Source organism: Tyto alba, unplaced genomic scaffold, assembly GCF_018691265.1.
Source record: "Tyto alba isolate M040663 unplaced genomic scaffold, T.alba_DEE_v4.0 Super-Scaffold_7, whole genome shotgun sequence".
Lineage (NCBI taxonomy): Eukaryota > Metazoa > Chordata > Aves > Strigiformes > Tytonidae > Tyto > Tyto alba.
The window spans coordinates 21,610,111-21,622,227 of NW_024881328.1; the positions used below are offsets into that span (position 1 = coordinate 21,610,111).

General features: G+C 34.1%; 1 protein-coding gene and 1 long non-coding RNA gene across 2 annotated transcripts in view; one reads left to right on the forward strand and one right to left on the reverse strand.

Moving 5' to 3' along the window:
* The window catches only part of LOC116965306, a 40,950-nt gene extending 35,287 nt beyond the window's left edge, over window positions 1-5,663 (forward strand). The window contains exons 3-4 of the long non-coding RNA XR_004409267.1: window positions 4,139-4,316; window positions 5,607-5,663. This is a non-coding gene — a long non-coding RNA (uncharacterized LOC116965306). The remainder of the gene's footprint in view (window positions 1-4,138; window positions 4,317-5,606) is intronic.
* A 1,236-nt stretch (window positions 5,664-6,899) lies between these two features.
* The window catches only part of LOC104365944 (sodium channel protein type 2 subunit alpha), a 74,208-nt gene continuing 68,990 nt past the window's right edge, over window positions 6,900-12,117 (reverse strand). The window contains exons 25-27 of the mRNA XM_042784350.1: window positions 11,562-11,666; window positions 10,884-11,154; window positions 6,900-10,525 (exon numbers count right to left, since the gene is read on the reverse strand). Coding sequence (XP_042640284.1) covers window positions 9,342-10,525; window positions 10,884-11,154; window positions 11,562-11,666 — 1,560 coding nt within the window. The 3' untranslated portion in view covers window positions 6,900-9,341. The remainder of the gene's footprint in view (window positions 10,526-10,883; window positions 11,155-11,561; window positions 11,667-12,117) is intronic.

The window sequence follows — 12,117 nt, forward strand, 5'->3', positions numbered from 1 at the left end:
AGTTCCCTAACTAAGCAAACCTTTGACCTGGCTTCCCAGGCTTCAGGGCAGTCTTTAGTAAACATTCAGACATTTCCAGTACATATGAAATAACTGTCAATGAGAAAAGGTAAAAGTCAGGAAACTAAGCAAGCCGGTAGAACTAGGCTGTATGCATTATCTGGTATCTAACTAATGTGATGACAACACACAGATTTTCTTAGTCTTTACCATCATGGACAGAACAGTGTCAAAATCAACTGTTGGTGCAAGCTGACATACTTTAATATTAAAGAAACATTATGAAAACAAATATTAGCAAAATTAGAACAATATCTAAAAGCAATAAACACCTCTTTCCAGTGTGTGGCACATAATTTTATCCTCTGAAAAGTTACTGATAAAGATTTTGAAAAGAGCCATCAATTAAAAAATTGAAATCCCTTAGATAAGAAATCTTACTTTTGAAAGAGTATCAATCATTGGTTGTTGAAAGACTAACAGTGATGACTGTAGATATTCTAAAAAGCACAGTACATCTTCTGTACACCTTAACTGTTTATTTATTTTAGTAAGAGACAGTTTTAAAATACTGCCTTGGAAAGATGGGTCATGTACTTGAAGCAATTGCTTTCATTTCTCCACTTTTATTGGCAGAGAATTGACAATAAATTAAGAAAGTACACTGAAATCAAGCTATTAGAGATGTTATATTTTATGCAGCAAACCTATGGATTTTAATGATTTATTATCTTGCAGAAATCCACATTATATATATACAAGAACAGGAAGTATTAATACAAGAAAAACTTTAAATTGGGGCTATTTTTTTGTTTTACAGTAATGTTGGTAAACTAAAACCAATAAATTCTCCCAGAATTTGGAAGTTGTCAATTAAATTTATTTTTAAATTTCTATTAGTTACTTACTGAATAGGCATAGTATTTTTGTTAATTAATCTAGGTTATCATGTCAATGACATGACAATCTAACCTTGGTAGCCCAGTTGTAGGCTAATTTATTCTGGACTAATTGCCAATGGACTTGATAGCAGTTAGAAGGGCTTATTTACATTCTTCTGATATAGAAAGATCCACTAAATATTATTAATGCTTGTTCTATGTCACTAAAATTATGCTATTTCCAATAGCTTGCTTTTCCAATATGCCAACTGTTGTATTCTAACAATTCCAACTATGAACAGAAAAAGTAATATACTGGTAATATTAATCATTACACATAATATTAAACAAGTGAATTATAGTGATATGTTTAACCTTAGGTGCAAAAAAAAATATGCCACAAAAAAGGTTTCTGAGATTAACTTTCTGTAAATAGAGAGACATTTATATTCATTATTGGACTCTGAAAGCCTTCCTGTCCATACCTCTACATGCATTCCTTCCTTCCACTGCCTCAAGCCCCAGGGGTTATACAGTACGATATTATTATTATTACACTTTTATATATAAATAGCATTTCAGAGACTTGGGTCTTAGATACACATCTAATGAGAACCTCTTAAATTCATTCTTTAAAGTCTTCTCCCTTCACAATTTACTTTTGGCAAATTCCTCTTGGGAAAATGAGCATCATTTACCAATGTTTTAATTTTGAAGGCATGTCTTGTACATTTCCTTAGACAAAGCTATAAGGAAGCAACCCTTTCACTATAAGGTAAAGGCTAAAAGTAATTTATTTAGACTAGAGAGCTAGAAGAGATAAATCTTTTAGGAAATACATAACTGGAAACCAGTTAAATGGGTATATGTTTGATTTAAATTCTAAGGAATGTTGTCATAGAAGACCCATTTTTTTCAGAAGTTTTCAATCTGGGTCTAATGTCTGAAGTGGATATACTGAGAAATCTGTTTTCTTTTTTAGGTATAATTGTAAACATATGGTCACTGCTGCTAACATGGCATACTATGGACACTACTTACCTGTTCTTTCTTAAAACTTTCACAAATATACTTTCATAAGAACAATGCTGAAAATGGAGTCAGAGCTTGTAGATTAAACATAGCTCTGAAGAATGTTTTTCGATTTTTGGTTGTGGTTTGTTTTTGGTTTTTTTTGTGGGTTTTTTTTTTGTTTTTGTTTTTGGTTTTTTTTGTTTGTTTGTTTTTTTTTTTTTTCCCCCCATTCTCTATATGGGGAAATATTGAGGAAATCTTTCAGATTCAGTTCCTTTCACTTAACAGTCCTGAAATTTTTAAAATCTAAGAAATTGCATAAGAGAGAATTTTTTAGACAGTATCTTATTGACAAGGCTAGGAAGGCCTATAAACTCAACCTTTCCTTGTCCTTCAGTGAAGAAGAAATACTTTATTTTTCTTCATTGTGAATTTTTAAAAGGAGCTCGTTCAGACAACTTCAGTCTGAATTGTCATATGAAATCTTCACATCATGGAAATGAACTGATAGTAGAACAGGGAAAGAGAAGCTGGAGTATGAGTAGGTACCAAGTAATATCAAAAAGTTGAACCTACATGCCCTCCTATTACACCTTTTCCTCTTTTTAAGAAAACTGTGGAGATTTTTACACTCTAAAATGATTAAAGACATTTAGATAATAATAGACATGAATAAGTAGGGTACATATATGTAGATCCATTTTGGATATTAACAGAGGTGTAATGTACTTTTTGGTCCTAGGCTTTAGTATGAAGTTTTCTCTCTGACCACAGAAGCAAAACAGATTTACTTGTGCTAAGACAACCATTTCTAATCATATTCTGCTGTAGATTTTTCTCACTGCCGTGTTCTTTGGTACAATCTCTTAGTCTCTCAGTGCATCAACTTCCAATTAACTTCTGCAAAAGATTTTATATTAATAACCTTTCAGTAATATCTGCACTGTAATTTCCTTTCCTGTCATCAGTTCTTCTATGTACCTTTTGAAATTTCCTGTGTTTGAAGCTCTGTTTATATGGGGTAGATTTCAATTGTGAAATAAAGGTTTTAATCCTAAAATACAAGTAGAAAAATCATGTTAACATTTGATTATGCTTTCTCCGTATCTGCCATTGATTACTATCCTTTCAACACATTCTCATTTCCTTGTTAATTTTCATACAAAACTAACAAAATTCTAAAAGATTGTTGCAACATAGCAGATAAATGATATTTCAAGTAAATGCTTTTCAAATAAATGACAAAGCAAGAGCAGTAAAGCTGGTGAGTTCACAGTGCTCTTGAGCATCACTCCCAAAATAGTTTTTCTTGGATGTACATGCAGCTCCAGAGAGAGGATATCAGGAGCCTCCCTTTTTTTTTTTTTTAATGCCTACCTATTCATCATCACATAAATCACATCCAATTTCCAATCCTATACAGTTAGAGCATGAGCAACTGCTTTCCATCTATATAAATAAATATACTAGCAATTGCAGCAATGCTGCATGAACCTTTATACATCACATTTGATGGCTATCAAGAAGTTAAGACAGGAGAAAGCTTGCAGGGATTCTATTACTGGAGAGAGCATTTTAACTTTTTGCCTGCCTGAGACCATGAACATGATCATTGCTGGCAGAGACCAGTTTGCCTTATGTGGTGGATGCAGATGCAGCGTTTACTTTACATTATATACAGATATTAATGCAAGTATTGATGCAGAATATGGTCATAAAGCTACTGTATACTCTGGCAATCAAAAAGTACCACATGGCAGTGGTTGCTATGGTATCTGCAAGCATGACATTTTTATAAAGCAATAACGCATAATAGCAATACAGCATGTAATTCTGTAACCATTTCTGAACATGAATGCTATGGATATTACTTTGAAAATGAAAACAGCTTATTACATTCTGTTTCAAGTATACATTTTCTGAAAAACATATTGTGGGGTTTTTTAATCAGCTGTCAGATTCTACAAAGATTATTATCAAGATTGTTGTTAAAGTAGCATGCTTTTAAGACAACAGAAAATACAAGCACAGAGCATATCTAGCACTGCTAGTTTCGATTGTTATAAATTGTCTACGAAGTGTCATTCTTTATTTTCATCAAAAGCTTTTCTTGCAGCAGAGACCATGTGTGCTTCAGCATGCCATTTTCCCTCTCCAGAGGGATGAGAATGTGCCGCAGTTGACTTTGCTTGGGTTACACTGCAGTATTGTTTGTTGGTTTTTTTTTTTTTTTTTTTTTTTAGGCAAGCACTATGATATGTCTGTTTCACTGTGCAACAGCTCCCACTGATCAGCAAGGAAAAATAAAATATGCTAAGTAACAGACTGCATGCTGTATCAGAGCCACAACCTCGTTCTGCTCAGAGAATGAGAGATGGGAACCATCCTCCACTGAAAATGATGTTGCTAATGCAGATGTTGGTGAGCCATTAAATATATTCCTACATTGCAGATTTTTCAGATTATTTCTCCTAATGGATTGTAAAACTAGATAAACCTTTCTGAATATATACCATAGAAAAAGTACCACAAGTATTTTCTACATACAAAAAAAACATTGCATTTTTAATAATACTTCAAGTTATTTATGACTGCCATGAAAATGAGACAGATACTTTCATATGGATTCTTTTAGAAGGTTGGGGCTGTTTCATAGGTGCACCATGGGATTAAATGAGTAACGCTTATTAACAAAAGTGAAGCTAAATCTATCTGTGAAATTCCCCAGTGAATCAACACCCTTTAGCTATATTTTCGTAAACTCAGATAAGCATGGCAGTTCTTAACCAATGTGGTGTCAGTTCTGGATACAGGGCCACATGTCCTGTAGGGTACACAACCTAAATTCAAAAACTGCTGGTGCAGTCACAAAATTTTTACCCATAAAGCTATCTTTACGTGACAAGTTGTAGCTTCCTTAGTTCACTAGAACAAAACAAGTATAAAATCTATAAATTCTCTGGAAAGCTGTAAGCTATCCCTTGCACCTGTGACTCAATTGTATTTCTTGATGACTTTGGTGGCTGAAGACACCCAGCGTGGTACCGGGATCACTGGGCAGGTGTTTGTGCCCTCTACTGCCTGCAGGCAGCCTGCATGGTTTGTTATAAACCCATGCTGCTAACAGCTAGAGAGATGCTCTTTTACTGAATCTGATTTATTTCTGGTACTCAGCAACATACATTTCTACTTAAAAATAATACAACCACTCACCAGAATATATTTCAGGCCTCTACAAAAAAAAGCAAACAAGCAATCTCCTATCTCTTCCTCCTGCCATCTTTCCCTTTTATATTTTTACAAGTAATTTTGTATGCTGGATGCAGAAGTCTTGTCTTTAGGAGTGAAACAGTGTTATGGAGTTTGAGCAAGGCCAAGAATTTTAAAAATGAGAACTTTTACCCCTTTATGTCCTAATTTAGTGTTTGGGGGAAGTGGGCATGGGTGGAGGGGTTGATGGCACCTTCATAAAATAAAATATGCTTACTTTCCTGTGCGGGTAAGAGAGAGTAAAGAAACTTATTTCTGAGACTATTTTAAGGGAGCCTCTTATTAATTTTTCATTCTCTGTCAACTAGGACAGTAAGAGAGTGCAGTGTCCTCCTGTTCTAGGAATTTTCCTTAATGCTTTGCATACTGATGACTGATCTATTACACTGAAACATTTGTCTTATAACAACATTAACACATGAATATATATTATACTTGCAGGTTAAGGAGGAAGACTGCAAGTCAGCTGTGTCTTCCATAAAGGCAAATAACTTCCAGGTATATTGGAATAATTTAAAAGAAATATAAAAGGATACAAGTTTATTTAAATAGATACACTTGAAATCTGCAAATATATTCTTGTAAAGGACCAAAAATTAGAATTTGAGTCAATAAAAATGAAGAGTGACTTCAGTTGGATTATGGTTTCAATAAACAAAACTTTAAAAATGATAGAATTTTTCTAGGGTTAAATGATTTTATAAATGGCCTCATATACTTCTGCACACTACCAAATTTATAGAAAAATTATTACATACACATTTCATGATTATTCCACACAGAATTTTTAAGTTACCTACCTGCCTGTCCAGCACTAACTTAAACCAACTTTGTTCTTTAACCAGCAATTCAAGAGTATGACCAAGATTTTTTAAAGCATTTACATTATTTTATGCAATTATTGTTAGAACTAAGATATTAAAACAATAACCGTTCTGGATTTACATAAAAAAAAAAGTTTTAATTCAAATCAGATAGTTACTAAAACCATCCACATTTGCCTTCAAAGCACAGCTGAAGTTGTTTTCCTGTTAGCTATATTGGTTCAAGTATAAGCAGCTACTCTTCAGAACATAAATGAGAATGGAAAAAAATGCATTAATTACTCCATGCACATGTCCGCCTGCACACACCCTGCCCCATATCCTGCCACTTGTATGTAGCAATCTCTTGCCAGGGACCATACCTGTTAGGCTCTGTAAAGACATCAGTTGCCTGAAGACAGCTGTGGGGTGGCCATTAACACCTCTAACATGTCTTTTTCCCTTCTCCTGGCAAGCATGGATTTCTTGGTGGGGAATGGGATTAAAGTGACTGTTATCCCCCTGCGGGGATATTTTGGTGACAGATCCTAGACCAGCCACCCCAGGGTGAGCAGTGTCTGCTGGATCCATTGCTCAGCAAGAATGTGGAGACATCCTCCATTGGACTTTGCCACCAGAGGACACCACTGGAGCTTTTTCAGATCAAGACATAAAAATGTGACCAAAACCCCACGTATTGGAATGGGATTCTTTTCTAAATTCTAGAAAAACATCTCTGATTAGGGCATCATAATCATCTTTCATCTAGATGGTGACAAGCTGATATTGATCTAAGTCAGAAAGCAACACGTGATCTAGATATCGAAAACACATTGTCTCATTGCTAAAGTGGCTTCCCCTTAATTTTACCAACCATTACTTGTTAATCTGTATAAACTTCATACAATAAAAACACAAAGACTAGAACAAGTACATAAAAAGGTTATCTTTATTCTTTTGGGTTGTTAGCAATGTAGTTATTTTTGGAAAAACAACTTCCTGCATGCAGTTCATCAGTACACTATGAGCCAATACTTTCTATAAAAGCAGGAGCCCATCTATATTCTATTACCTTTGTAAGAAATGCAAGGTATTCCACTGTCTATTGCACAAGTTCACTATTCATTCTCATGAAGAAAGATTTTGAATAATAAATTATATTTAAAGCGCTTCTACTGCAGTATGAATCAACAAGAAAAGCAGAGTGTCAGAATAATACCAGGGAAAAGCAATGTTTCTATGACTAAGATTACCCTGAAAATTGACAGACAGGATTATAATTTCAAAAGAAACCCTCCGATCTTGTTTCATATACAAAGACTACCTACTCATCAGAAAAAGAACTATACTGTCCATTTCTTTTAAAATTATTCCTTATTAAAATATGTTTAATATAATTAGCAGAAACTTGCAATTACCAACTCACACGGTATCTTAGGTTTCCTAATAGTAAAGTGTCACAGACAGACAGCAATAAAAATTGCTAACAACATGAAGATATATGTGGTTTCTTATAATAAGTATAAAATGTTATAAAATAAAACTATTTTCAAAATAACAAGAATAGATCAATAGTTTTTTCTAGCCCCAAATTTTAAGCAATATATTTGTCCTGTAGAGTCTGGATATTTACTGCATATTTGCTGATTACAAAACTCAAACAAAATAAAATCTATAGAAGCAGCAAACTATTGCTTACTGGTATAAGGAATGATGGTCTCGTTGAACAGTTTTTTTCTTTTTACCACTCACATGTCTTCTCATCTTAGACTTTAATAGCTGTAGGATAATAGCAGCAAGCATGCATCAGTTAAAGCTTCCCAATTAATTGGAGCATTACAGAATATATCATATAATCTATTGAAATGTTATAAGCTAGACTTACTAGGGTACATATGTGATGCAATAAATACAGTACTTAAGTCATTGCCTCTTTGTTCAAACAGATACCATTGCATAAAACAATTGATTAAATAATAGAGGATATTTTACTTACATATAAAGTGTCAGCCTTGATGATAAAAAAGTCATCTAAACCACAACACAGGACAAAGCTGATTTAAGTACATCCTTTTGGTCATCTCAGCTTTCTACGGAAGATTGCATTACATACAGTGGAAACTTGACTAAAGTGCTATAGGGGGTAAAAAACAACTCTGATGTATGTATTTTGTGACTCTGGCATGACCCATCCTTCCAAAGTATGGCAATTTAAGCCTGAGGTATACATTAAGGTAGTATTTGTCCCAAAAGTTACTTTGTTATCAATTTATACATGTAGCTTTGATTGTTGTCCTTAAGTGGGATATATTCATGTGAAATAAGAAGTGCAGAAACAGACTTTGGAATTAAGTATGGAAGCTACTCATAAAATTATAGGGTCTACAGTTAAAAAAAAAAAGAAAAAAAAAGACTACCACTTTTTTTATTTCAGTAATTCCCTGTAGGCACAATTTGGCATTTGTAGCTTTTCTGTGAAAAGAACTGTTTAGATCTCTCAGGAATGATGAGATATCTTGGACTCTGAAACTAACTATGTTTTTTGGGTTTTTTGTTTTGTTTTTTTTTTTTTTCATAGTTTCACACTTTTTGAAACAGGAGTATGTGTGTAGAATCATTTATTTAAATCACTGTATCTGAAATGGACCGTATAATAAATTAGGAATTACTAAAAAAATATTAAACATGAATATATTAAAACCAAGAGACTAAACTACCAACCTCTTTTTTGTGAAAATTATTCCCGAGCTTTGTTTTCTGATAAATTCTATATCTATACTCTATTCTTTTTTATCATTTGCTGTTCATTTGATCTAGATCTTGAGGTTCAATAATCCGGAATCTTGGTCTTCTGTTTTTAGAAGTGGCTTGTAGAGAACTATGTTCACATTATGATACCATAATTATGTATTCCTCTGCAAGAGTATTTAGGCTTTTTCCTCAGCACAGCAGAATTACAAATAGCAGTATGTCAATTAATGCAAATGAGATCACAAAAAAAATGACACACACAGAACATACATAGATGAAATGTACACAGTGGATACACTTATTCCACAAAAATACAGACTTATTAGGACTGGTTATTTTGCACTCCATTAAGGGTTCCTACAGTCCAAGTAGAAATTTTGTGTCTCCTGTCCATCAGGTGCCAGCTGATAATAAAAACTGTTCTTTTGCAAGGTTGTTTCCCTTGTTCAGACTGAGAGTTTGCTAGTGAAGGGTCATTGTCTTGGTACAGGCACTGACTGTAGCGGTGGGTAGATATGTAAAAACTTGTAACTTTGGCATAATCCTCCAATAAGAGTGCTATTGATAAAAATGTCATCTTCTCAGGCTTGTGAACATTTATCATGGACAACTTGTTTGTCTTTTACTTTTTATTTCCTTTCCTGTCTTTCCCCTTATCTTCTTTTTCTGATTTGTCATCTTCGTATTTTTCTTTTTCTGGTTTTGTTACACTATCATAAGAAGGTGGAGATGTGGTGGATGCAGACATATCTGTTTTCTCTGGAGGTGAGTTTTCACTTAGCTTACCAATAATCATATCTTTTTTGATAAGCAGATCAACCCCATCTTTCCGATACATAAATGAAAGTTTCTTTACTGACTGTCTTAAAAGATAACGTCTATAAGCACGCTGAATGATAGTAGCAGACACTTCCTCTTGTTTTCGTTTTAATGTGGTTGTAATTGGTTCATAGGAGACTTTAGAAGGATTGGCCGCCATAAACCGATCTTCCATCTGTACTCTGAGGGCATCCATCTCATCACTTTCCCCCAAAACACGCTTTGTGAAAGCAAACAAGATGTCAAGGCAGTGAATTCTGTCACCGCTTACCATGGGCAGATCCATTGCAATAAGTTGAATTGTGTTTGGTTTTGGCATATTAAGAGGAGGATCCAGAGAAGCTGCAAAATCAGACAATTTGCTATATTCTATGAATTGTGTTGCATCAGGATCATATTTTTCCCAAACCTCATAGAACATCTCAAAATCATCCTCGCTCAAGGGCTCAGCACTTTCTTCAGTAGCCACACCAAAATTCTCCAAAATCACAGCAATGTACATGTTCACCACTACCAGAAATGATATGATAATGTAGCTGACAAAGAAGAAAATCCCAACAGAAGGGTTGCCACAGTCACCTTTCACAGAGCTCCCCGGATGAGTTTTGTTAGGGTCACAGTCTGGCTCCCCACTGTTAAGAATTGGGGCTAGCAAACCGTCCCAGCCAGCAGATGTGGTAATTTGAAATAAGCAGATCATGCTGTTGCCAAATGTTTCAAAGTTGAACATGTCATCTATACCAGCTTCCCTCTTAACATAGGCAAAGTTGGACATGCCAAATATCGCATAGATAAACATGACCAGGAACAGCAGCAGGCCAATGTTGAACAAAGCAGGAAGAGACATCATCAAAGCAAAAAGCAGAGTGCGGATTCCCTTAGCGCCTTTAATGAGACGCAGGATTCGACCGATCCTGGCAAGTCGTACGACTCTGAACAAAGTGGGGGACACAAAGTATTTTTCAATCACCTTAGCTAGAAACATACCTGTGAAACATAAAAATAAAATTAAAAGGGTAACATTTTATCACAGATCACATTTTCCACAACAAAGTATGAATAAAGAACAACTCTACCTGTGGAATTAGTGGAAATTATAATTGAAGATAAATTTTATCTGATAGGAGTAATTTTAGCTTTTTTCCCAGCACTCTTAGAAAAAAAAATAAGTAGTATTAAAATCGATATAGACTTATTAAGAAAGTTACTGAAGTATGCTTTTCATTTCCTAAATAATCAGAAGAAATTAAAATTAAGTACTTCCTCTAATCTGCAAAACTTGACAGAGATAAAGCATTTAATACGTGTCTTACTATATTTCATTTTGAATGTAAGAATGTCTTACCTACTATTGAAAGAATAACAACCACAAAATCAAAAATATTCCAGCCAATGGTGAAGTAATAATAACGGAGTGAGAACATTTTTAAAACACATTCTCCGGTGAAAAGGACAACAAAGACCAAGTTAATCCAGTATAAAATGTTTTGCATCAGTTCACTCTGGTCATCTGTTTCTATCATCATGGTGACCATATTAAGACAGATGAGAAACATAATGGTGATGTCAAATGCTTGCTTTGTTACAATATCAAACACGAGACCTTGAAATTTGTTCTGAGGGGAGAAAAAATAAAAGGTGATAGTATCTTCTATGTAATGAAAATCCCTTTCCTCCCTCCCATTCCGTTCTTCCTCCCCCAAAATAAACAACCAAGCAAAAGGCTGAAAAATCTAAGAAAAGCACTGTCCAGTAATTTCTTCATTTGCCAACTCTAAGCTTCCCCCTCAGAACCCAGCAGATTCTATTTCTTCAGATTCTTTGATCTGATACTTCATAAGGCTTAACAAATACAAGAGATTTGTCCTGCAGAACAGAAATATGTACACATTTTAATTCAGAATGAAGGGCTAACTTGAATGAGACCTAAACCATTTTTGAGTTAAGGAAGAAATTTTTTGATAATGCACTGCTGCAATTTCTTCCAAAATGTAGATGATACAAGAATAGGACACATTCTTACCGCTGGTCTAGGTATAGGTTTTTGTGGTTTCTTGGATCCCAACTTCTTCATTGCATTGTAGTATTTCTTTTGTTCTTCTGTCATGAAAATGTCTTGTCCTCCAAGGTAAAATAATAAAAATAGAACTGATTACAGCCAAGTCTTTAAATCCATTAATTTACAGCATTGCAGAACATGGGCCTTATGAACCATATAGTAATTCTTATACATTATTACCAAAATATAGTAATTCTATCGAAGATTGTTAAAATATCTGACAAGTCTTGGTGGAAAAACAAAATAAGCAATGGAGAATAATCCCAGAACTTATATCTATTTGTTATTAAAAAACCCATACCTGATTAATTCAGCTAAATATATACAAAAAAAACCTTGCAAAAATATACATTCCATAGATACATATAAATCTAACATCATAAACTCCATACTGCAGAAATAAAAAAGCTTCAAAGGTAGAAAGAGTCACCAAGAGCTGATACGCCTTCAGGGAAACCATGTGAGGAAGAAGAAATTATTGATGTTACTTTTCAGGATTCATGGTCTTATCATTTGAATA